Raw genomic sequence first — 24,969 nt, forward strand, 5'->3', positions numbered from 1 at the left:
GTGTCACATGTTTCCCCTTGTAGACAGAATTAGATGGCCCATGACGAAAAACCTCACTATCTAAAAGAATATTCAGGCTGTGGCCTCCCCCATTCCTATTGCCAGCTTCAGGATTTGTCATCCATCATAAGCCTAGATGAAACACTTCCTGCTCCAATTTTAAATGGATTTTTGTATAGGATGTAACAAATGATAACAAAGAGAATTCATCATTTCTTTGCTGGTTGAAGTCCAAGGTGTAGATCACACAGATTTTTGAAATTTAAAAGTCTGTGTTTAGTTTCATTTATACCTCTGCCATGCCTGTTTTGGGCCCTGAAGCATCAATGGAAAAGAAAAGGGACTCTAACATTTTTAAAACATTAGGAACAATCACAAAATTTTTATTAGGACTTGAAAAGTCAACTTCTGTTTCTAAATTAATGTTTAGAGTATAGTAGTCTTCAATAAACTAAACATAATGGGGACATATAATCTGTCACAGACCTTGGAATGTAACAAAGGTAAACTTTATGGGAAATATTTATTCCTTTTAATGACTTTGAAAAGCCTCCTTTGTATCATGTCATACATCTTGAGTCTTCCTTTGCCTGTCTGCCCTAGAACAACTGGAGCAATATCACATGAATGCAAATTTCAGGAGGTGCTGGTATGCAGCATCTTAGAGATCTCTCTTATAAAATGAATTCCGTCATACGTTTTTATTTTAGTTTCAAAGATCTGTGAGGAATGAAAAAAATGGTAATAATCAAAAGCTTACAGAGTATTAAAGAACTGCAGATGTAATTAATTGTTTCAAGTAAAATTCCTTTTTCCCTGAAATCCCTGTACCAGTTATTGATCAATCACCTATACTTACTTAGTGAAATTCCACTGGAATCTGCAGTTTCAACGATTCTTTATTATTTTAAATTAATTGACTTGATTATAGTGCCCCCAAACAATTTTTTTCAGATTGAAATGCTCATATTTAGGGAAACAGATGCAATAGTAACAGGAGAAACAGTGGAACAAAGGTCATTTAAACAACAAATTTGCCAAATAACATCACTTTATTGGCTTATTTCCCCTTAGAGCTTTCTCTATATATAATAAAAATTTTAATTTATAAAAATTAATCTAACTTGATATATCAAATAACCATTTTCTTTTGTTTTCCACTTGTGTCTAAAATACAAAAAAAAGGTAGAAAAGATTATATGGTGGCTTTACTTAAAAATGATTAAATATGTGTCAGCTATATAAAGATTAATCTCAATCCCTTAAAGTACTTATAATACTAGTTTCATGTTTATAATACTAGGAAGTAAGCATTTGTGTTTAGAATAATGACCCCAAGATTGCATAGTTAGAGATAGATAAGTAAATTGATCCAGAAAAAGGATATGGAAGGTCTTTTATATGCTAGACATTATGTTACGGTTCTGGGCATACAGAATGAATAACAGTTTTATTTATACAAAAAAAGGTATCCCAAAATATCAGCCTTGGGAAGAAAAGAAGGGGCCATCTGGACAACAACAAACTTTTACCTGATGATGGAATAGATATTTTAATGTTCCATTCTCATGTAAAAGTATATTTCTTCCTCCCTCCTTCTACTTCTAGTACCAATATCATTGTGAAATGATTAAATAGATTTGTAGAGAAAGGAAGTATAAGGCCAGTGAGAGTGGAGAAACAGAATATTAAAGAGAGGAAACTGCACATTTAATAATTATCCAGAATCTTTTGCTCAAAATATCTAGTTAAGATTTTCACATATATGTCCTATATGTGTGAAACTGTATTTTCATATGATAATATTTTATGTATAAATATTAATGGTTGTGACAAGACAATGCAGTGATACATAGAATGAAAACTTGGGTTATATTACTACTTTTTACATTCCTAGTCTTTGAAGATTTAGTAAACCCGCATTTCTGTGCTCACTGTACAGTCTTTTTTTAGAATGTTGAGCATTCTAATGAAAGTATAATTATGGATAACTGAGTTCTACTTCTGTGCTCTCATATACATTTAGAGCATTAATACTGGGTGAGCTATCATCAAGGAATTTGTTTTCCATTCCTTCATTTTTCTTTTTCTTTTTTCTTTTTTTTTTTTTTCTTGAGATGGAGTCTCGCTCTGTTACCCAGGCTGGAGTGCAGTGGTGCGATCTCCGCTCACTGCAACCTCTGCCTCCCAGGTTCAAGCGACTCTCCTGCCTCAGCCTCCTGAGTAGCTGGGATTACAAGTTCCTGCCACCACACCCAGCTAATTTTTTGTATTTTTAGTTGAGACGGGGTTTCACCATGTTGGCCAGGCTGGTCTCAAACTTCTGACCTTGTGATCCACCTACCTCAGCCTCCCAAAGCGCTGGAATTACAGGCATGAGCCACCGCCCCCAGCCCCATGTCTTCATTTTCCACGTTAAGAGAGAAGACATTTTTTCTTTTAGTGTCGTTAACGTTACTATAGATTTTCAGGAATAAAAGTAAACCCAATGGAGGGAAAATCTTTTCTATGGCAGATGGTTTTTAATATATCAAGGTTTTGCCATTTGTTTTAGTGCTTAAAATAAACATTATTTATAAGACCACTTACATTTTGATGTTACTTAATGAGGAATATGCATCATTGATTTGACTAGCTTAAGAGGTCATTTAGAACTTGCCCGTTAACAAGCTGTAATCTGCTGAGCACACAATGACTTTGTTGAAAATTATCTATTCAGAGCTGATCAATGACAATAATTGTTTTATACCAATCACTTTTGAAAGTTGCTAATTACTTTGAAGGACATGAATACAAGTCATTTTTCTTTTTTTTTTTTTTTTGAAGTCATAACCCATTTACCTTGAAATTAAGAAGAAATATTATAAAAAATCATCTTGCTGCTTAAAAGTACATTTAAAAAAATTAAAAGTGTATTTACTAGTACTGGAATATTAACAGAATATTTAGGCAAAATTTAAGATGTCATTTGTTTCTATAATAGGAAATATAGTACAGTCTCATCTATATTGTATTTTACAATATCAGTTAGCTATTAGTTAAACTAGTCTCCCTAAAATATAAGAAAATACCATATTTTAAACTAAAGAACATGCATATACTCTCTGTCTTTATATAATATATATGTAAGGTGTTTTAGTGGAAAGAGTAGGCTTTGAAGTAAGACAAACCTGGTTTTGTATTCTGACTTTCCATTTACTGTTTTACTGGTTATGTGACCCTGAGCAAATTACTTAACCTCAGGTTCTTCATTTTTAACATGGAGATCATGCCCTGTTCACAAGGATATTGTGAGAATAAAAGCAGTTAGCATAATACCTGGCACATTCATGGAGCTCAATAAATTTTAGATCCTTCATTTCACTGATGGCAGCTTCTTCACCCACTCAAATGCTGTTTCCTCCAGATCTTTTTATCCACTCATCTCTAAGAAAGCCACTTAAAGACTGATTGATTATACTTAAGTGTGGATGAGTTTTAATTTGTTACCTTAACCATCACTTACTTATTACATTCTTTAATATCCAATTTTGAATAAAAGGAATTATCTTGGAGAGGAATTTTAGCCAGCCTTTGGAGAGATGCATAGGGTGTCAGGACAATAGAATGTTTTCTGAAAGCATACCAGTTGTAGTCTCTCTAGATATGGTTGGTGCTGTTTCCAGTAGTTGCTGGGTTTGGAGAAGGAAAGAGCCCATGTTGTTGCATTTTTTCTGTTTTAATTACAAGAAACTCTTCTTATTTGAATACAAATCTTTCAGCCAATTTCAGTTTTTTTCCTTTAACATCTCTTTCTTAGAAATGGGAATATCCACTTCTCTGATATTACCAAATCATAAACCCCCATCATTCTTCCTTCCTCACAGTATGCCAACATGCATCTTTTGTGTTTTCTGGCACATTTAATCTTATTTTATTTGTAATTTAATGATATTTTAATGTGTTAGGTAGCCCCTCCCTTAATACTATTTGATATCTTAATATTTTCCTATGCAACTTGAATAACTTCTATTGCTGATGATGGATTTCCTGTCAGTACATGTATTTACAAGTGTTCCCTTCATTAATAAAATTGTTACTGTATATGCAGTAAAAGTATGCTGAAACATTTGAAGCCATCCAACCAACTATAAGACCTTAGGCAATTAGTTAACCTCTCTAAACATCAATTCCCTCTTCTCTCAAATGAGGCTAATAATAATCTCCACCTCAGAATAATGCTATAATGATCAAATTAGATAAGCTAGGAAAATATGCACTTATTTGCATGTATGATTTATATATATATATATATATACACACACATATTCCAATTGATTCTTCTTTTTCATTAGGAAAGTGGTTCTGTCACTTCCTTCTTTTTTCCTTCTCAGTCATAATATATTATTGGTAAAATTAGGGAGTGCTTCTAAATTGAGTATATAATTTTAGAATTTTTTTTTAATTTAAAGAATTGATCTTGCAAATAAGATCATTTGAGAAGTATTTCAAAAGACACTTTGAATACTTTTGTTACATTAGTTTGCTATACTACTAGTTTCACTTTCTAAAGTTATTGTTGGCTGGGTGTGGTGGCTCACACCTGTAATCCCAGCACTTTGGGAGGCTGAGGTGGAAGGATTGCTTAAGGTCAGGAGTTCAAGACCAGCCTGGCCAACATGGTGAAACCCTGCCTCTATTAAAATTACAAAAATTAGCTGGGCATGGTGGCACATGCCTGTAGTCCAAGCTACTCAGGAGGCTAAGTCAGGATAATCGTTTGAACCCAGGAGACAGAGGTTGCAGTGAGCCGAGGTCATGCCACTGCACTCCAGACTTGGTGACAGAGCAAGACTCCATTGAAAAAAAAAAAAAAGGCCAGGCGCGGTGGCTCACGCCTGTAATCCCAGCACCTTGGGTGGATCATGAGGTCAGGAGATCGAGACCATCCTGGCCAACATGGTGAAAGCCCCGTCTCTACTAAAAATACAAAAATTAACTGGGCATGGTGGCGCATGCCTGTAATCCCAGCTACTCATGAGGCTAAGACAAGAAAATCGCTTGAACCAGGGAGTTGGAGGTTACAGTGAGCCAAGATCATGCCACTGCACTCCAGCCTGGTGACAGAGCAAGACTCCATCTCAAAAAAATAAATAAAATAATTAATTAAAATAAAGTTATTGTCTCTGATTTATTTGTTCTTACAAGCTGTTTTGCATATTTTCAGTTACTTTAGTAATTCTCATACTGGGAGTCTGACAAAAACACTACCTTATAATCGTCATGTTTAATATCTTTTTTTTTCTTTTGAGACGGGGTCTCACTTTGTCACCCACGCTGGAGTTCAGTGGCACAATCTCGGCTCACTGCAACCTGCGCCTCCCCGGTTCAAGCGATTCTTCTGCCTCAGCCTCCCGAGTAGCTGGGACTACAGGTGCATGCCACCATGCCCAGCTAAGTTTTGTATTTTTAGTAGAGATGGGGTTTCACCATATTGGCCAGGCTGTTCTCGAACTCCTGACCTTGTAATCTGCCCGCCTTGGCCTCCCAAAGTGCTGGGATTACAGGCATGAGTCACCATGCCCAGCCATGTTTAATATCTTAAATTGCAAAATGATTATAAATGACCTTTTAAATGACTGTGTTTTAAAAGAGAGAAAAATAAAGAATCAGAATTTAAATAAACAATTTTTCCAGTTTACTTTTTATTGATCCAATATTCAACTTATACAAATTTTATACTAAAAATTTTTTAGCTAAAAGAAAGTAGACTTTGGGGATCAATGGACTGGTGCTTAGTCTCCATATTTCCCTTTTCTATTAAAAAAAAAAAAGTTTAGGGAAGATGTGTGTTCTCTTAGCGTAGCAAACTGTGCTAAAGTTGGTAAGACTTCATATCTTAAAAGAGAATCGTTTAGGATACATGAGTCATTCATATAGATATTTAAACTGTTGGAAAATTTTAGGGGGAATGATGCTAAATCTTTATGCAAGACTAAGTTAATATTTTTCAATATGTACTATTTCTTTTTCCTCTAATCCTTTAAATAATTAAGCTGTTTTTTCCTAATTAATATCATATATTACTTTATTTGAGTTTTTCAAATGGCAGTATTAGAAAATATAGCAAAAATATTTATATTAACAAAGATAGGACTTAAGGACAGTGACTGGTTCTCATGGTTCCTGGGGTTGTATAAGATATCTAGAAGCTGACTTAGGTATGGTCTCTCAGACCCCTAACATTCCTCTCATCCAAAAAAAAAAAAAACACACACCCTACTTTGATGATATGTTCTAGTAAAAATAAAACTATTTGAATGTCAGCATTGAAGTAAAAGATGGAAGAAGCAGATAATTTCAATAAAAATGTTCTTTTATTGAAAATCACAGTTCTCTTTGTTCCCAGTTCTACATGGCAGTGGTTATGAGAGTGGGCTCTCTGAAGCCCTAACTTGAAATTTGATTCCTAGATTCATCCTAATATCTATATAATTATAGGAAAATTGTGTAACCTCTCTTTTTAACTGTTTCCACATCTGTAAATGAGGTAATGAGTATTTATGTCATAGTAGTATTCTAAAGATTAAATACATAAGTGTAAGCAAAAACCCTTAGATTAACGCCTGGCACATAATAACTCAATAAATGTTAGTTATTGTTGCTATTGTTAAGGAAGTATTAAAATGTCATAATTAAGATACAAGAATTTGTTTAAATATTTTGATACCACTGAGTTTAAGAAGCCCATTAATGAGACAAAATACAAAAACTAAATGTGTATTTCAATGAGACCAAATACAATCTTAAAGTGAGTTGGTTATGAAAAAAAAAAAATCCATTTGCCCAGGAAGTGGATGGTAGGAATTTATAAAGCAAATTTTTATAAATCTTTCCATAGTTTAGTATTCTGTGAAGTAAATTATAATAGCCTATGATTGTTTATTTTTATAAAATTTCATAATAAATTTATTAGCAGAACCTATATTTACAGCTAATATACTGTTATATTAATGGAAAAGCCTAAGACTTTATTTGATAGGAGTTATCGGCCATAATTATGTTAATTTTGAAGCGCTATTACATTTTTTAATGAAAGTATTTACTGGTGTATTTTATCTCTTTATTTACTTTAATAGATTCAGAGACGATGGCGAGGCTATAGGGTTCGGAAATACCTCTTTAATTATTATTATTTGAAAGAGTACCTCAGAGTCGTTTCAGAGACCAATGATGCAATTAGGTAAGTAGTGCAATCATCCGTTCACTAGGAAAAACTTTGGAAAGATTACTCAGTACATGTTGATCAACACCATAGTTAGAAATACTTTTTTTGTTGTTGTTGTTTGACAAGAGTCTTGCTCTGTTGCCCAGTCTGGAGTACAGTGGTGCAGTCTCAGCTCACTGCAATCTCCGCCTCCTGGGTTCAAGCAATTCTCCTGCCTCAGACTCCTGAGTAGCTGGGATTACAGGCACCCACCACCATGCCTGGCTAATTTTTTTCTATTGTTTAGTAGAGATGGGGTTTCACCATATTGGCCAGGCTGGTCTCGAACTCCTGACCTTGTGATCTGCCCGCCTCAGCCTCCCAAAGTGCTGGGATTACAGGCATGAGCCACTGCACCCGGCTAGAAATACTTTCTAAAAGTCAGTGATATTTAGGCAGATGTTTACTGATTTTATATATATGTATATATATTATATATGATTGTATTTACCTTAATTTATTATTATTATATTTTTAAAATCTTGTATCCTTCACTGTAAGTTATTTATGTGTGTAGTATCTTGTATATTTATTTATGTGTGTAGTATCTTGGTCCTATACACAATAGTTTCAGGAAAATTATTTCATGATGAGATGAATTTATCTGTAAAACGATCTAGAGATGCAACATTAAATATGAAAAGCCTCAGATGCATTTGAGAAACATATTCCATAGCAAGAACTTGCCTCTTCTAGAATAAAATATCATGAGACATATTAAAAAGATCTGTTCACTGTCAGTTTTGATTTGCTTAAACACATAGGAAGATAGGACATAGGTTTAGGATATGGCATCTGTAGAATTATGCAAAGTAAAGGCATCATAATACTACTCACAGCTTTTCCAAAGTTCTATATGTTAAGTTTCCATATTACTTTGAAAATAGCTTTTTCCTCCTGTGATATGTCCCATTCTAATAACATGTAAATGACCATATGCATAAGTACATTTTGATAAAAAGGAAATACTAACTAATAATAGTTGGTATTTATAGAATAGTCTCACTTTCAAAATATTTTCTGCATATATCATATATTATCTTATTTTACTCTTTTTTTATTTTTATTTTTATTTTTGAGACAGAGACTTCCTCTGTCATGCAGGCTGGAGTGCAGTGGCACTATCTCAGCTCACTGCAGCCTCTGCTTCTGGGGTTCAAGTGATTCTTGTGCCTCAGCCTCTCGAGTAGCTGGGATTACAGTTGCGTGCCACCATGCCCAGCTAATTTTTGTATTTTTATTAGAGATGGGGGTTTCGCCATGTTGGCCAGGCTTGTCTTGAACTCCTGACCTCAGGTGATCTGCCCACCTCGGCCAGTTTTTCTGAATGTAAAACCAGCTAAATAAAAAGTCATCTATAATTTCATCATTCAGAAATAAGCACTATTAACTTTTTTTTTTTTTTTTAATTTCTTGAGACAGAGTCTCGCTCTGTTGCCCAGGCTGGAGTACAGTGGCATGATCTTGACTCACTGCAACTTCTGCCTCCCGGGTTCAAATGATTTCCTGCCTCAGCCTTCCGAGTAGCTGGGATTACGGATGCATGCCACCACGCCCGGCTAATTTTTGTATTTTTAGTAGAGATCCAGTTTCTCCATGTTGGCCAGGCTGACCTTGAACTCCTGACCTCAAGTGATCCACCCGCCTTGGCCTCCCAAAGTGCTGGATTACAGGCGTGAGCCACTGTGCCTAGCCTATTAACATTTTGATGTATTTTCTTCCAAGCTTCTGCCACTTATTAGCTCTGTGACCTTGGGCAAATTCTTAATTTCCCTTATCTTAAATCTCACAAAGTGGGGAAAGTAATAGAATGGCTACATAGGTTTATTATAAACATAAATAAGTCAGTATATGTGAAATGCTTAAACAGTGCCTGGTATATAATGTACACTTAATAAATGTTAGGGTTTTTTTTATTTCTATGCTTACATAGATATATTTTATAAAATGGTGTCATACAATATGCTATTGTTAACCTGTTGTCTTTCAACTTACAAAACATTGTGAACATTTTCATGTCATTAGCTATGCCTCTATCATTGTTCATAATAGCACTTACATATTCATTTATTTGCGATGGAGTCTCACTCTGTTGCCCAGGCTGGAGTGCAGTGGTGCAATCTTGGCTCCACCTCCTGGGTTCAAGTGATTCTCTTGCCATAGCCTCTTGAGTATCTGGAATTACAGGCGCCTGCCACCATGCCTGGTTAATTTTTGTATTTTTAGTGTAGGGGTTTCACCATGTTGGCCAGGCTGGTCTTGAACTCCTGACCTCAAGTGATCCACCTGTCTCAGCCTCCCAAAGTGCTGGGATTACAGGTGTGAGTCAACACATCCAGCTCCATGATAGCTTTTAAATATTTTTTTATTGTTGGAGATACAGTTGTTCTAAATTTTTGCTATTGTAAACATCGTGTTATTTTAGCACTACTACTAGTTAATATGGAGTTTCTTACAGTTCTTGCATTCATTACTCTCTTTACTGCTTTTTTAGTAATTAAAACATTTAAGCTATGATATATTTCATGTGTAATATTGTCCACATTTAATATATTTTTATATATAATGTTCTCATATTCTAATTGCATTTTTTTATATTCTCTTTGAAATTCATTTTTCAATCTCCAGTGACTTGGCTTTTTCTCGTAGTTTAAACATAAAACAAATTTATTTCTAGGTTTATTGTGTTGTAGTCAGAAAATATATTTGGTGCAATTATTATCTCAGGGAAATTATTTAGTTTTTCACCGTTTATATACGGTCACATACCACATAATGATGTTTTGGTCAATGACGTACGACATTTATGATGGTGGTCCTATAAGATTATAATACGATACTTTTACTGTACCTTTTTTATGTTTAGATATGTTTAGATCCACAAATAGTTACAATTGTATTACAGTTACATATAGTATTCAATACAGCACCATGCTGTACAGGTTTGTAGCCTCAGAGCCAGAGGCTGTACTATATAGCCTAGGTGTATAGTAGTCTATACTATCTAGGTTTGTGTAAGTACACTCTATGATGTATGCACAATGATGAAATTGCCTAAGGATACATTTCTCAGACTGTATCTCTGTCATTAGTTAAGCAACTCATGACTGTATTATTTTGTTTTAGGTATTCTCTTCAAGGCAAAGGAATAGATTTTGTTTTCTTACCCAAGCTAAGTTTTTGTATTTTAATTGAGCAATAAAATGTTTACTTTCATTATTGTAACATTTAACTCTTTCTAACTTCTCTCTTCTTGCTTTATGTTTCTGCTTTTTCTGTTTCCTTTTGTATATAAACTATGATTAGTTATTGTGAACTTTAAAAAAATTATACATATTAGAATCATGGCCCTTCTGCACCTCATCTTCAGTTAAATTGGAAGTTGAACTTACCTCTTAACTTTTCAAACCAGAGGGCTAGGTACAGTGGTGCATGCCTGTAGTCCCAACTACTTGGGAGCCTGTGGCAGGAGGATCATATCACTTGAGCCCAGGAGTCTGAGGCTGTAGTGAGGTGTGATTTTATTACTGCACTCCAGCTGGGGCAACAGAGTGAGACTCTTTCTCTAAAAATATATAAATAAACAGAAAATATTTTAAAAAATAGAACTGGTTATCCTTCTCCTCCCCACTATTTAACACAGAAATTTTTGGGGGCTTCTTTCTATCAAAACACTTACTCTTTAAATATATGCTTCTATCATATCTTGCCTGGACTCTTAATTAAGCAAGAACATTTAACAGTTCTCTTTTCTTTTGGTTTTGCCGTTCTTCAAAACAGTGTTAAGAGAGAACTCTTTTAAATCATTTTTCTCTGCTTCAAATCCATCAAAGTCTCCCTGTTGCTTTTAGCATGTCACATATTTTAGACTGTCACATAGGTCAACAGCCCCATCTTCAAATGCTCATCCATTCTGAATGTCTTATCAATTTTTAGAAGCATCATGTTTCCTTAGACTTCCAAGCCTTTGCACGTGCCATTCTCTGAATCCCTCATCTGCCATGTCAACTGCTCATCATTCTTTACGTTGCTGCTTAAATGAGCAATATAAAGAGTTGGGGCACTCCTCATCTGCATGCCCAGAGACTCTCAAACAAAGCTATCTTATGCCATCTGCCTTATGGTGTTATAATTACTTACGTGTTTGTCTTTACCTTTATATTATGAAATCAGTGGGGGAAAGGAGCTGACACTTGAACACTCTGTCTTAATTATCTTTGAAACCTCAATGCCTAGCACAGTTACTGACATATAGTAAGTCCAAGGTAATATTTGCTGACTAAAAGCTTACTGAATGAAAGAATGAATGAGATTAGATGAAACTCCAATATATTTTTCACTCTGTCAAGCAACTGCAATTTTGAGAATATTGCTTTTTTTCTGTATTAATTAGTCATGATTTAATACTTATTTAGCAACTACTGTGTGATCAGGTACTAGGTAAAATTTTGGGGATACAGTGATTAACATGGTAGACTCGAGCTAGCCTTTATAGAGCTTAAAGCTTAGTAGGGCAAAATTACAATATAATCATCACAAAACAGATAGCACTTATGTTGTCTTTTTTTTTTTTTTTTTTTTTTTTTTTTTTTTTTTTTTTTTTTTTTTTTGAGGCAGAGTCTTGTTCTGTCTCCCAGGCTAGAGTGCAGTGGTGCAATGTCGGCTTACTGCAATCTCTGCCTCCCGCGTTCAAGTGATTCTCTTGCCTCAGCCTCCCGAGTAACTGGGACTACAGGTGTGTGTCATCACGCCTGGCTAATTTTCATATTTTTAATAGAGATTGGATTTCGCTATGTTGGCCAGGCTGGTCTCAAACTCCTGGCCTCAGGTGATCTGGCCACTTCGGCTTCCCAAAGTGCTGGGATTATAGGTGTGAGGCACCACACAATGTCTTATGTGCCAGAAATTATACTAAATTCTGAGAACTATTACAGGCAAGTATAAGACAATGTTCTCAAAAATCTCTGACTCTCAGAGATCACTCTATCCTCTAATATTCAAAATAAATATAGTTTAATCAGTCCTTCAATCTGAGATCAGTGCACCTTCCCTTTCAATATCTCCTAGTTCTGAAGTAGCTTTTCTCTCTATTTCTTTTCCTGATGGCATGTTTCAGTTGAATTCTCATTCTAACTCTGTATTTCACTCACTTTTTGCATTTACCTTCTGCTTTTTTCATTGCTTCCTTCTCTCAATTTTTGATCCTAGTCAACCCCTATACCATCATAGAAGCCTGTTGGGAGCTTCATTTCACTGCAGGTTTGAGGTCACTGGTAGGTAGGGGGTAGATGGTGTTGACAGTTGAAAGCATAATATAGGCAGGTCCTAACAATGCAGTATTTTCTCCATGATGGTTAATTTTCTTACTGTTTTGTTTGTTTTATAAAACCCTGCTTATTAGTATTTTCACAATCCTTTATTATTTTTCTCTCTCACTCTTTCTTTTGTTATTCCCTCTTTTTGTCTCTTCCATGCTCCTCATTTCAGGGCCTCACTCCATCTGCAGTACCCCAGTACTCTCAAATTGCTCTGAATAGATTTAAAGTTCTCTATTATCTTCTAATGTCAAGCAATTTCTGCTTATTTTTCTTTTACCCTCTTTGTGCCTTACTGTTTTATTTTTCTTAACTGAAAAGGTTCTTAAAATGTTTTCCTAAACCAAAGAAACTATATTCTCATGATGAATAATGCTGGTCCCCTAGAATGTAGTGGCCACATTGACTACTACATTTAAACATAAACATATATGTACACTCTCTCAGTATCTATAGAAAATAAGTTTACAGCTGGGCACAATGCCTCATGCCTGTAATCAATCCCAGCACTTTGAGAGGCCAAGACACGAGGATTGCTTGAGACCAATGAATATATGTTTAAAAATTTTGAGGGGTAGGGCTTTTTAAATAAAATCCTCTCCCCCTCTTTATTTCATGTACTCTTATAGTTGCTATTCTCTAGTTTCTCTTTAAACATTTTATTTTTTTTTTTGTTTTGTTTTTTGTGTATTTTTAAAACTCTTTTATCTTAAGTGCAGGGCACATGTGCACCTCTGCTGTATAGGCAAATTGCATGTCACGGTGGTTGGGTGTACAGATTTTTTCGCCACCCAGATAATAAGTATAGTACCCAATGGGTAGTATTTTTTATCCTAACTCTCCTTCTTCCCTCTACCTTTAAGTGGGCTCTGAAGTCTGTTGTTCCCTTCTTTGTGTCCATATGTCCTCAATGTTTATTTCCTGCTTACAAGTGACAACATGTGGTGTTTGATTTTCTGTTCCTGCATTAGCTCACTTAGGATAATGACCTCCAGCTCCATCCATGTTGCTGCAAAGGACATGATCTCACTTTCTTTTTTTTTAATGTGTGGGTAGTTTTCCATGGTATATATGTACCACATTTTCTTTATCCAGTATACCATTGATGGGAATCTAGGTTGATTTCATGTCTGCTATTGTGAATGGTGCTGAGACTAACATACATGAGCATGTGTCTTTTTTTTTTTTTTCCCCCAGACAGAGTCTCGCTCTGTCGCCCAGGCTGGAGTGCAGTGGTGCAATCTTGACTCAAGCTCCGCCTCCTGGGTTCACGCCGTTCTCCTGCCTCAGCCTTCAGAGTAGCTGGGACTACAGGCGCCTGCCACCTCGCCCGGCTAATTTTTGTATTTTTTAATAGAGACGGGATTTCACCATGTTGGCCAAGATGGTCTCGATCTCCTGACCTCGTGATCTGCCCGCCTCGGACTCCCAAAGTGCTGGGATTACAGGTGTGAGCCACCGTGTGCGGCGGAGCATGTGTCTTTATGGTGGAGTGATTTGTATTCCTTTTGGTATATACCCAATAATGGGATTGCTCGGTTGAGTGGCAGTTCTGCTTTGAGTTCTTCGAGATCACCAAACTGATTTCCAAAATGGCTCAACTAACTTACATTCCCACCAGCAGTGTATAAGCATTCCCTTTTTTTGCGACCTTGCCAGCATCTGTTATTTTTTGACTTTTTGAAAATAGCCATTCTGATTGGCGTGAGATAGTATCTCTTTGTGGTTGTGATTTTCATTTCTCTAACAATTAGTGATGTGGAGCATTTTTGCATATTCATGTTGGCCACATGAATATCTTCTTTTGAAAAGTGTCTGTTCATGTCCTTTGCCCACTTTTCATTGGGATTGTTTGTTTTTTGCTTGTTGATTTGTTTAAGTTCCTTATAAATTCTGGATATTAGAACTTTGCCAGATGCATAGATGCAAATATTTTCTCCCTTTCTGTAGGTTGTCTCTTTGCTGTATTCATAGTGCTTTTTAAATTTTGCTGTGCAGAAGCTCTTTATCTCAATTAGATCCTATTTGTCTTTTTCTTTCTTTCTTTTTTTTTTTCTTGAGACGGAGTCTCACTCCATTGCCGGCTGGAGTGCAGTGGCATGATCTTGGTTGGCTGCAACCTCTGCCTTCCAGGTTCAAGCAATTCTCCTGCCTCAGCCTCCCAAGTAGCTGGGATTATAGGTGTGCACCACCATGCTCATCTACTTTGTGTATTTTTAGTAGAGATGGGGTTTCACCATGTTGGCCAAGATGTTCTCGATTGCTTGACCTTGTGATCCACCCGCCTCGGCCTCCCAAAGTGCTGGGATTATAGGCCTGAGCCACTGTGCCCAGCCTATTTGTCATTTTTTATTTTTGTTGCAAATGGTTTCATTGTCTTCTTCATGAAAACTTTGCCAGATCTTATCCAGAATGGTGTGTCCTAGGTTATCTTCCAGGGTTTTTATAGTTTTAGGTTTTACATTTAAGTCTTTAATCCATCTTGAATTGATTTTTATATAAGGAAGAGGTTCAGTTTCAATCTTCTGTGAATGGATAGCCAGTTATCCCAGCACCATGTATTGAACAGGGAATCCTTTTCCCATTGCTTCTTTTTGTTGATGGTTGTAGGTGTGCAGCATTATTTCTGGACTCTCTATTCTGTTCCATTGGCATATGTGTCTGTTTTTGTAGCAGTACCATGCTGTTTTGGTTACTGTAGTCTTGTAGTATAGTTTGAATTTGAGTAACATGATGCTGCTAGCTTTGTTCTTTTTGTTTAGAATTGCTTTGACTATTTGAGCTCTTCTTTTGCCTCCATAGGAATTTTAGTAGTTTTTTTCTAATTCTGTGAAGAATTTCTTTCATAGTTTGATAGGAATACCATTGAGTCTGTAAATTGCTTTGAGCAGTGTGGCCATTTTAACAATATTGATTTCTTCTATATGATATGGTTTGGCTCTGTGTCCACACCCAAATCTTATCTCAAATAATAATCCCCACATGTTGAGGAAAGGACCTGTAATCCCATGTGTTGAGGAAGGGACCTCTAATCCCCACATGTCGAGGGAGGGAAGTGATGGGATTATGGGGACCATTCCCCCATGCTGTTTTGTGATAGTGAGTGAATTCCTACAAGACCTGATGGTTTTATAAATGGTAGTTTTTTCTGTGCTCTCACATGTTCTTGCTCTTGCCTGCTGCCATGTAAGATGTGCCTGCTTTCTCTTTTGCCATGATTGTAAGCTTCCTGAGGCTTCCACAGTCATACAGAACTGTGAGTCAATTAAACCCCTCTCCTTTATAAATTACCCAGTCTCAGGAAGTACTTTATAGCAGTGTGAAAATGGACTAATACACTATTGATGAGTATGGAATGTTTTTCCATTTGATTGCATTGTCTCTGATTTCTTTGAGCAGTGTTCTCACTGGAGAGATCTGTCATCTCCCTGGTTAGCTATATTTCTATTTACTATGTATTTCTTTCTCTTTTTTTTTTTTTTTTTTTTTGAGACGGAGTCTCACTCTTTCACCTAGGCTGGAGTGCAATCATGCGATCTCAGCTCACTGCAACCTCTGCCTCCTGGGCCCAAGCTATTCTCCTGCCTCAGTCTCCTAAATAACTGGGACTACAAGCACGTGCCACCACGCCTGGCTAATTTTTGTATTTTTCGTAGAGATGGGGTTTCATCATATTGGTCTGACTGGTCTTGAACTCCTGACCTCGTGATCCACCCACCTCAGCCTCCCAAAGTGTTGGGATTACAGGCGTGAGCCACCATGCCTGGCCCTGTATTTCATTGTTTTTGTGGCTATTGTTAATGGGATGCCTTCTTGATTTGGCTGTCAGCTTGGATGTTTTTGGTATATAGCAATGCTACTGGTTTTTATATATTGATTTTGTACCCTGGAACTTTGCTGAAGCTGTAATCAGGTCAAAGACCTTTTAGGCAGAGACTGTGGGGTTTTCTTGGTATAGAATCATATCATCTGCAATTAGGGATAGTTCGACTTCATCTCTTCCTATTTGGATGCCTTTCATTTCTTTCTTTTGCCTGATTGCTCTGACTAGGACTTCCAATACTACACTTAGTAGGAGTGGTGAGAGAGGGCATCCTTATCTTATTCTAGTTCTCAAGGGGAATTGCTTTCAGCTTTTGCCCATTTATTATGATTTTTGGCTGTGCATTTGCCTATGAAAAGACTTAGATTTCCACACAATAATATTGGGAGACATCAACATCCCACTGACAGTATTAGACAGATCATTGAGGCAGAAAACTAACAAAGATATTCAGGACCTGAACTTGACATTTGACTAAATGATCTAATAGACATCTATCTACAGTACTCTCCATCCCAAAACAATATGCATTCTTCTCATCTGAACATGGTATATACTCTAAAATTGACCTCACCATCAGCCATAAAATAATCCTTAGCAAAATCAAAAAACCTGAAATCCTACCAACCACACTTTCAGACCACAGCACAATAAAAATAGAAATCCTTGCTAAGAAAATTCCTCAAAGCATACAATTACATGAAAATTAAACAACTTGCTCTTGAGTGACCTTTGTGTAAACAATGAAATTAAGGCTAGAATCAAGGAATTCTTTGAAATTGATGAGATCAAAGATATAACATACCAGAATCGCTGGGACACAGCTAAAGCAGTGTCAAGGGAGAATTTCATGGTGCTAAATGCCCACATCAAAAAGTCAGAAATATCCCTAATTAATAACCTAAGATTGCACCTGGAGGAACTAGAGAAACAAGAACACATCAACCCCAAAGATAGCAGAAGACAAGAAATAACCAAAATTAGAGCTGAAATGAAAGAAACTGAAACAAAACATGATACAAAAAATCAACAAATTCATGAGTTTGGCTTTTTGGAAGAATTAGTAAAACAGACAACTAGCTAGACTAATAACAAAAAAAAAAAAAAGAAAGAGAGAGAGAAGATACAAATAAACACAATCAGAAATGACAAAGGGAATATTATTATGCTACTGACCCCACAGAAATACAGAAAAGCCCCAGAGACTACTATGAATACCTCTGTGCACATAACCTAAAAATCCTAGAAGAAATAGATAAATTCCTAGAAACATACAACCTCCCAAGATTGAACCAGGAAGAAATTTAATCCCTGAACAGACCAATAAGGAATTCTTATTAAATCAGTAATAAGAAGCCTACCAACCAGAAAAAGCCCCAAACCAGACAGATTCATTGCCTTATTTGATCAGGCAATGTAAAGAAGGGCTGGTACCGTAAATTCCTACCAAAACTATTAGCAAACGATCTCATTCTATGAGGGCAACATCATCTTGATACCAAAACCTGGCAGAGATGCAACAAAAAAAGAAAACTTCAGGCCAATATCCTTAGTGAACATAGATGCACAAATCCCCAACAAAGTAATAGCAAACCATATCCAGCAGCACATTAAAAAGGAAATCCACCATGATCAAGCGGGCTTTATCCCTGGGATGCAAGGTAGGTTCAACATAAGCAAATCAATAAATGTGATTCATTACATAAACAGAACTGAAAACAAAAAACACATGATTATCTCAACATATGCAAAAAGAAGGCTTTCAATAAAATTCAGCATCCCTTCATGATAAAAATCCTCAACAAACAAAGCATTGAAGGAACATACTTCAAAATAAGAGCCATCTATGACAAACTCACAGACAACTTTAAATATTTTAAATATACTGGATTTGGAGTCTCTTTCAGATGTTCACCATCAGGCAGCTTGCCTTTTCACATTTCGTTATTCTATTTTTCAGTGAAAATCAGCGGTATCAGGACTATAATTGCCATTTGCTGTATAAGAAATTATACTCAAAGCAGTTTAAAACAGTAAATATTTAGTATCTCATGGTTTTCTTAATCGGGAATCTGGGAGGGGCTTTGCTGTGTGTGTAGGCTTCAAGTCTCTTTTGAGGTTGTAGTTAACCTGTCAGCCAGGGCTGCTGTCTCATGTGAAAACCACCCTGGGAAAGATTCACTTCCAAGCTCACTCACATAGGCCTTAATTCCTCTGGCTATTGGCCAATGGTGTCCCTCAGATTCTTGCCATGTGGATCTTACCATCAGACAGCTTACAACATGAAAATTGGCTTCTCTCAGGCAAGTGACTGGAGAACACAAGAGTGCACCGAAGATGGAGGCTACATTTGTCTCATAACCAAAAATCAGAAGTGACATCCCATCGCTTTTCCTATTCTGCTCATTTAAGGCAAGAAATTGGCCCCTCCCACACTCAAAGGGAGGAAATTATGCAATGGAATGAATACCAGAGTGGGGATCATTGGAAGCCTTTTTAAAGGCAGTCTTTCACACTCAGTGACGCACATACTGTATTTCAAAAAGCATGTTGATTTTCAGCATTTCGCCTAGGATAAAAGTTACTTTACATTGACTTAGGACAATATTTTTATGTCAGGTCTTTTAATATTATATTTCAATCTTTAATGTTGTCTCGAGGCAATTATGACTTATCCTAATTACTTATACCAGCAACAATTGAGATTTATGTCTTAGTTTCAAAGAGAATATGAAAGATCTAGTCCAATCCTCTGTCTTTGGGGGTTAAATCACTTAAAGAAGAAAAGTAGCAAAATATTTTACATCAGAATATGTTTTTCATTTGAATTGTGTAGGATTGTAGGATACCAGACAACGTTGGTCTTAACTTTAATTTATCTGCTCTTTTGCTAATAGAAATAGTTTATCTATTTCATAGTTAATATTAAAAAAATTGTGTGGTACATATGCAAAAATATATTTTTTAACCAAGAGTGGACCTATTACAAAGATAAATGGGATTGATTAATTTAAGGCTGAGTTTGCACTTGGTAGACATGTTCTTTTGTAACCTCTAGACTGATATGCAAAAACTGCCCCAGGTTATGAATAAGAAAATTATGTAATGAAATTAGAAACTAACTACAGAGTTACAGATTGGTAGCATTAATAAAACATTATTAGCTTGGAGTCAGAGAAGTGACTTTAAAAAAAAAAACAACTCTTGACAGAAACTTAAGATAAATGTAATATATTCCCCCAAGTTTAATGCTTGAATATAGTTGCTGATGGTTAGTATCTCATAACAGTAGCTGTGTTTTGAATGTAAATTTGTCATTCATCAAAATGAATTAGTTTCTTAGCATGTTGATTTTATATAATATAGTTTGACTAGAAAGATTTTTATGGATATTATTTTCTACCTTTCCTTTTTTGTATCATGAAAGTTTTTTAAAAGGAAATATTTATTTGCTTCATTTTTATTATAACAGCTTTTTTTGATATAAAATCCACATAATATATAAAACACCCATTTAAGTACTATGGGTTTTAGTATATTTGTAGAGTTTTGCAACCATCACCACAATCAATGTAAAACACTTTTATTATACTAAAATGCAACTCTATACCCTTTATTAGTCATCCCCATTCTACTTGTCCCCCCTCACTTCTAGGTAACCACCAATCTATTTTCTGGCCCTATAGATTTGCTCAGTCTGGACATTTAATATTAATTGAACTCTTTATGACTTCTTTCACTTAGCATGGTGTTTTCAAGGTTCATCCATGTTGTAGTACATGTATATCAGTACATAATTCCTTGTTATTGTCAAATAACATTTCATTGTATGAATAAACCACATATTTATATCTGTTAATCAGTTGATGGACATTTGAGATGTTTTCACTTTTTGGCTATTATGAAAAGTGCTACCATGAGCATTCATGTACAAGTGTTTTTTTTTAACCTTTATTTTAGGTTCAGTGGTACATGTACAGGTTTGTTATATAGGCAAATTGCGTGTCACAGGGTTTGGTGTACATATTATTTCATCACCCGGGTAATAAACATAGTACCCCAAGAGGTAGTTTTTCAATCCGCAGCCTCCTTCCACCCCTCACTGCCAAGTAGGCCTTGGTGTCTGTTCCCTTCTTTGTGTCCCTGTGTTCATGTACAAGTTTTTATGTGTACATATTTTCATGTTTTCGTTTATCTTGGGTACATCATGAAAGCTTTAAGATAAAAAATATAAGATATAAGAGATTGAGAACATTGGCTCTGGATGAAGGTAGATGTGAATTTGAGTCATAGTTTGTCCACTTTCTAGCTATGTGACCTTGAACTAGTTGCTTAATCTTAACAGAAATCAGATTTCTTCATCTTTATATTGGAGCACCAACATTTACTTTGCAGAGTTTTTGTGAAATATGCAGTATGTGAAACACTGAGCTTATAATTGACATGCAACAAATAGTGGCTATGATTATCAAGGACAAGGTAGAGAAATTAAGAGCTAGTACTTATAAACAGGAGAAGGTGAAGAACACTGTTAGTCCACAATGCAAGTCTGACACTTGTAGAAAGAGGGGAGGAAGAAGATTGGGAAGAGACTGGGACTATAATACATTTACCAGAAATGTTCAACTAGACCAATGGGTTGTCCGGAAGCTAAAGTTTCCCCATGAAGGAGACTGTTGCCTTGCCAGAATGGTCATGCCGTGGTACCCCACCATTCTCAATTACTGGCTGGAAGGGACTTGAGGGAGATATGTTCTTGGAAGTAACATGTTGGTAGAGCTAGCAGTACATTTTTAGGGCAACTAGGTTTTTTTTATAGTTTCTTTTTTCTCTGAAGTTTTTATAATTTCTCAGAATTACTACTTTTATGGGCATTTTACATTCAGTGTCCTGAGCAGTCAGTGGACCCTTAAGTTCTACAATATGTTCTTTTTTTTTTCCCTACGGAGTTTCGCTCTTGTTGACCAGGCTGGAGTGCAATGACACGATCTCGGCTCACTGCAACCTCCACCTCCTGGATTCAAGTGATTCTCCTGCCTCAGCCTCCCGAGTAGCTGGGATTACAGGCATGCACCACCACACCCGGCTAATTTTGTATTTTCAGTAGAGATTGGGTTTCTCCATGTTTGTCAGGCTGGTCTTGAACTCCCAACCTCAGGTGATCCACCTGCCTTGGCCTCCCAAAGTGCTGGGATTATAGACGTGAGCCACCGTACCCGGCCTACAATATGTTCTTATATTATTTCTTACATAATTAACTCATTCTATTTTCTTTTCTTCGTCCTTCATGAGGTTCTTGTTGGTAGGATGTTGAACCTCCGGAAGTAATGCACTCAATCTCTTAAATTTTTCTGCCCCCTCCTCCAGCCCCAGGCCTTTTCCTTCCATTCTGTTTTTGTGAGAGACTTCCTTCCTACCCTCCTACTGACATTTTTATTTTACCAATTTTTTAACTTTCATGAAATATTTCTAGCATTCTGATCATTTTTACAACATTCTGTTATTTTATTAATAAAATCTCACGTTTCTCTAAAAATACTAGAGCAAATAGGGTCTTTGCAGAAAGAAGAATTGACCTCAGGTGGCTCAAAGAGAGTTACAGAAGGCTCAGCAGGGGATATTTCGGCATCCAGAGACCAGCAGCACTCGGAAGGTATTCCTACTGCCACAGTTGAAGTATTAAGGGGAAGAAATGGCATGAATGGGACAGTCAGAGCCAAGAGGTTCACTCCCCGAACCTTGGCCATGAGCTAGACTTGCAGGGGAACGCAGCTATTGCCAGAGGTGTTTGGCACCAGTGGAGACAGAAATGAAGAAATACCCCTAATTTCTTCATTCTCCTGCACTCTAATTCTCTTTAAGACTAAACCCACTGGAAATCAGCCAAGATGATACAATCTGCAGAGTTCATCTTTCTCGGTCACAGTGTAGGGCAGAGGAGTATGTAGAATGGAGTGAAGGTGTGGCAAATGGAAAATAATTAGCATAGATAATAATTCAGGTTAAGGTTAAGTTTTATTCCAGTGTGTGTGCTATCAATTTCCTTCAGGATGTTTTTTTTTCCAAGTGATTATTTTCATCTTCCCTTTTATGTTGGAGTCTTGCCTCACACAACTGGTGATCTTGAGCTGTTTGTTTATACATAAGCATGAGAAATTTAAATGATGATTTGAATATATACATACATAAGCAGATATTGTTGAGTGATAGGCTTTGGTTGCTTTTAAAGTGATACAGTGATGACTCACTAGAGCACCCCCAAACACCAGGTCTTTCTTTGAGAAGTATTGAGTTTCTCCAAAGAAGAAATTTCTAATGATCTATGGAGGGAATAGATTATCCATCTGCATTTGAGTGAAGGGGGAGAGATGGGCCTGTGTTTCATACCCACAAGTCACTCTACTCCGAGGCCGAAGCTTTTTCGCTGTTCCTTCAGAAGGCACATTTTTGATCCCTCAGCTAAGAAATCGACACTTGGATGCTGACATTCTCTGTGTGTATGTGTTAAAGAAGCAAACAAAAGTGGGTAGCCATTGTGCTTTTGAAGCCCAAGGATAAATTTTGAAATTGTAGTAAAACTGCGATGGAATTCTAGACCTTATGACCTCAAGAAGAGTGCTCCTTCCAATATATTAACACTACTTCATGTTTACAAAATGAATGAAATGAAAGATCTTGGAGAATAAAAGTTTCTCGGTTGGACTACATGTGGTGTCCAGTGATAAATTCTGGATGAACATTGTTATTTCTGATGAACATTGATGAAAAAAATTTGCATCCAGCAGAAAGCAACCAGGAATTTTATAGGGATTGGAAATCACAAAGACATGGCCCAGATTGGAAAATAGAAGCCTAAAGGAAGACACAATATTGGCTTTCACATTTTTGAGAACCATCGGCTGGGTGCGGTGGCTCACACCTATCATCCCAGCACTTTGGGAGGCTGAGGTGGATGGATTACTTGAGGTCATTAGTTCAAGACCAGCCTGGCCAACATGGTGAAACCCCATCTCTACTAAAAATTAAAAAAATTAGCCAAGCTTGGTGGCAGGCACCTGTAATTCCAGCTACTCAGGAAGTTGAGGCAGGAGAATCTCTTGAACCCGGGAGGCAGAGGTTGCAGTGAGCCCAGAATGTCTCAGGAAAACAAACAAACAAACAAAACATCATGCACTATATTTCTGAAGAGGGAAAAAGTTAGGACAAATAGGTAGATTTGAGTTGAACATGGAAAACGTGTTTCTAATAATGAGAGCTATTCAATAATAGGCTGACTTGGACTCTGACCATGTCAGGACATAGGTAGAAAGGATTTCTGCATTTGATGAGCAAGTAGAAGATTTCCAATATCCCTTTAAATCTGAGAAAATTTGCCTAATATGGTAATAAATATATTTTTAAAATACAAAAATCTCTGTATTTATTTACCATGAAACTCAAAGTATGTTGAATCCCTTAAAAGTGCAAGAAACATTTAAATGAAATTAATCTATAGCATAAGGGATTTTGTACCATAAATCCATGATATAAAATTATCCCCTACCACGACCAAGGTGGATATGATAATACATGTAAATCAAGATGTATATACACACATTACATTATATGTTAAAATCAGAAGTTAAAAAACTATCATGAAATTTTTAAAAATCTTTAGAGTATTGACAGATGATATTGGAATATCTTTTTTACTCCTGAAGCATAAAGGTTGTTTTGAATTCCCAAAGATAGGACACGTTATCTCAGAAGTGGCAACACCTTTATAAATTACTAAATTGACCTTTCAGAGTTTTGGAGAAGAATGACTAATGGATTTATCATTAATATGAACATTATTCCAATTTTAATCTTATATTAAAGAGTTCTTAGATTCATTGACAGGCTTGCCAAAATGCTAATAGGCAAGGTCTATTAAAATGCATTATCAGCCTTTTCATGATCTGTGTAGTGCTGATGAAATATCACATTTATGAGAACAATCTCCAGTGCTTTCAAGATCCCTAGGCAGCTCTGTCATATTGGCATCGACTGGGCTGTGTGCTTAGTTTCCTTGATTATTCTGAAATCCATACTTTCATGTACTTAGCTTGTCATGAAAAAAAAAAAAAAAACTGTTCTATGCCTATTGCGGTTATTTTTATGTGAACAACTTCTAGTTGTACTATGAGAAATTCTTAGGTCTTAAAATTCTCAGTTTCTTTCTCTTTGTTGTATTTCCTCTGTTACACTGTCAGTGTTTCCCAGTGATGATCATCAGAATCCAGAACTAACAGCTAACTAACAGCTTGCTGTTTCAAAATATTTATATCAATATTTGTGTTAAATGCTGTCTTTGTAGTCTGCGAATTTGCATTTGTTTTCAAGGATGAAGCAAAATAACTTTAAAAGTGATGTTTATGAATATGCGTTGAGTTTCTAGGAAACTCAACTCAAAAGATTTGAGCATAATCTCTCATCCTTATAATGACTAACTGGCAGCTTCAATATGCTCACCATCACACTTTTTAAATAATCTTCCTCTGGCAGAAGAATATACAGAACCAACAAATGCAATAGGCTAATGACAAACCTAAAATTAAAAAAAA

General features: G+C 36.1%; 1 protein-coding gene across 1 annotated transcript in view; it reads left to right on the forward strand.

Moving 5' to 3' along the window:
- The window catches only part of SPATA17 (spermatogenesis associated 17), a 225,563-nt gene that overhangs the window by 45,097 nt on the left and 155,497 nt on the right, over nt 1-24,969 (forward strand). Inside the window, exon 5 of the mRNA XM_023203722.1 lies at nt 7,119-7,222. Within this exon, the coding sequence (XP_023059490.1) occupies nt 7,119-7,222 (104 nt within the window). The remainder of the gene's footprint in view (nt 1-7,118; nt 7,223-24,969) is intronic.

This window comes from Piliocolobus tephrosceles, chromosome 1 (genome assembly GCF_002776525.5).
Source record: "Piliocolobus tephrosceles isolate RC106 chromosome 1, ASM277652v3, whole genome shotgun sequence".
NCBI classification, from domain to species: domain Eukaryota; kingdom Metazoa; phylum Chordata; class Mammalia; order Primates; family Cercopithecidae; genus Piliocolobus; species Piliocolobus tephrosceles.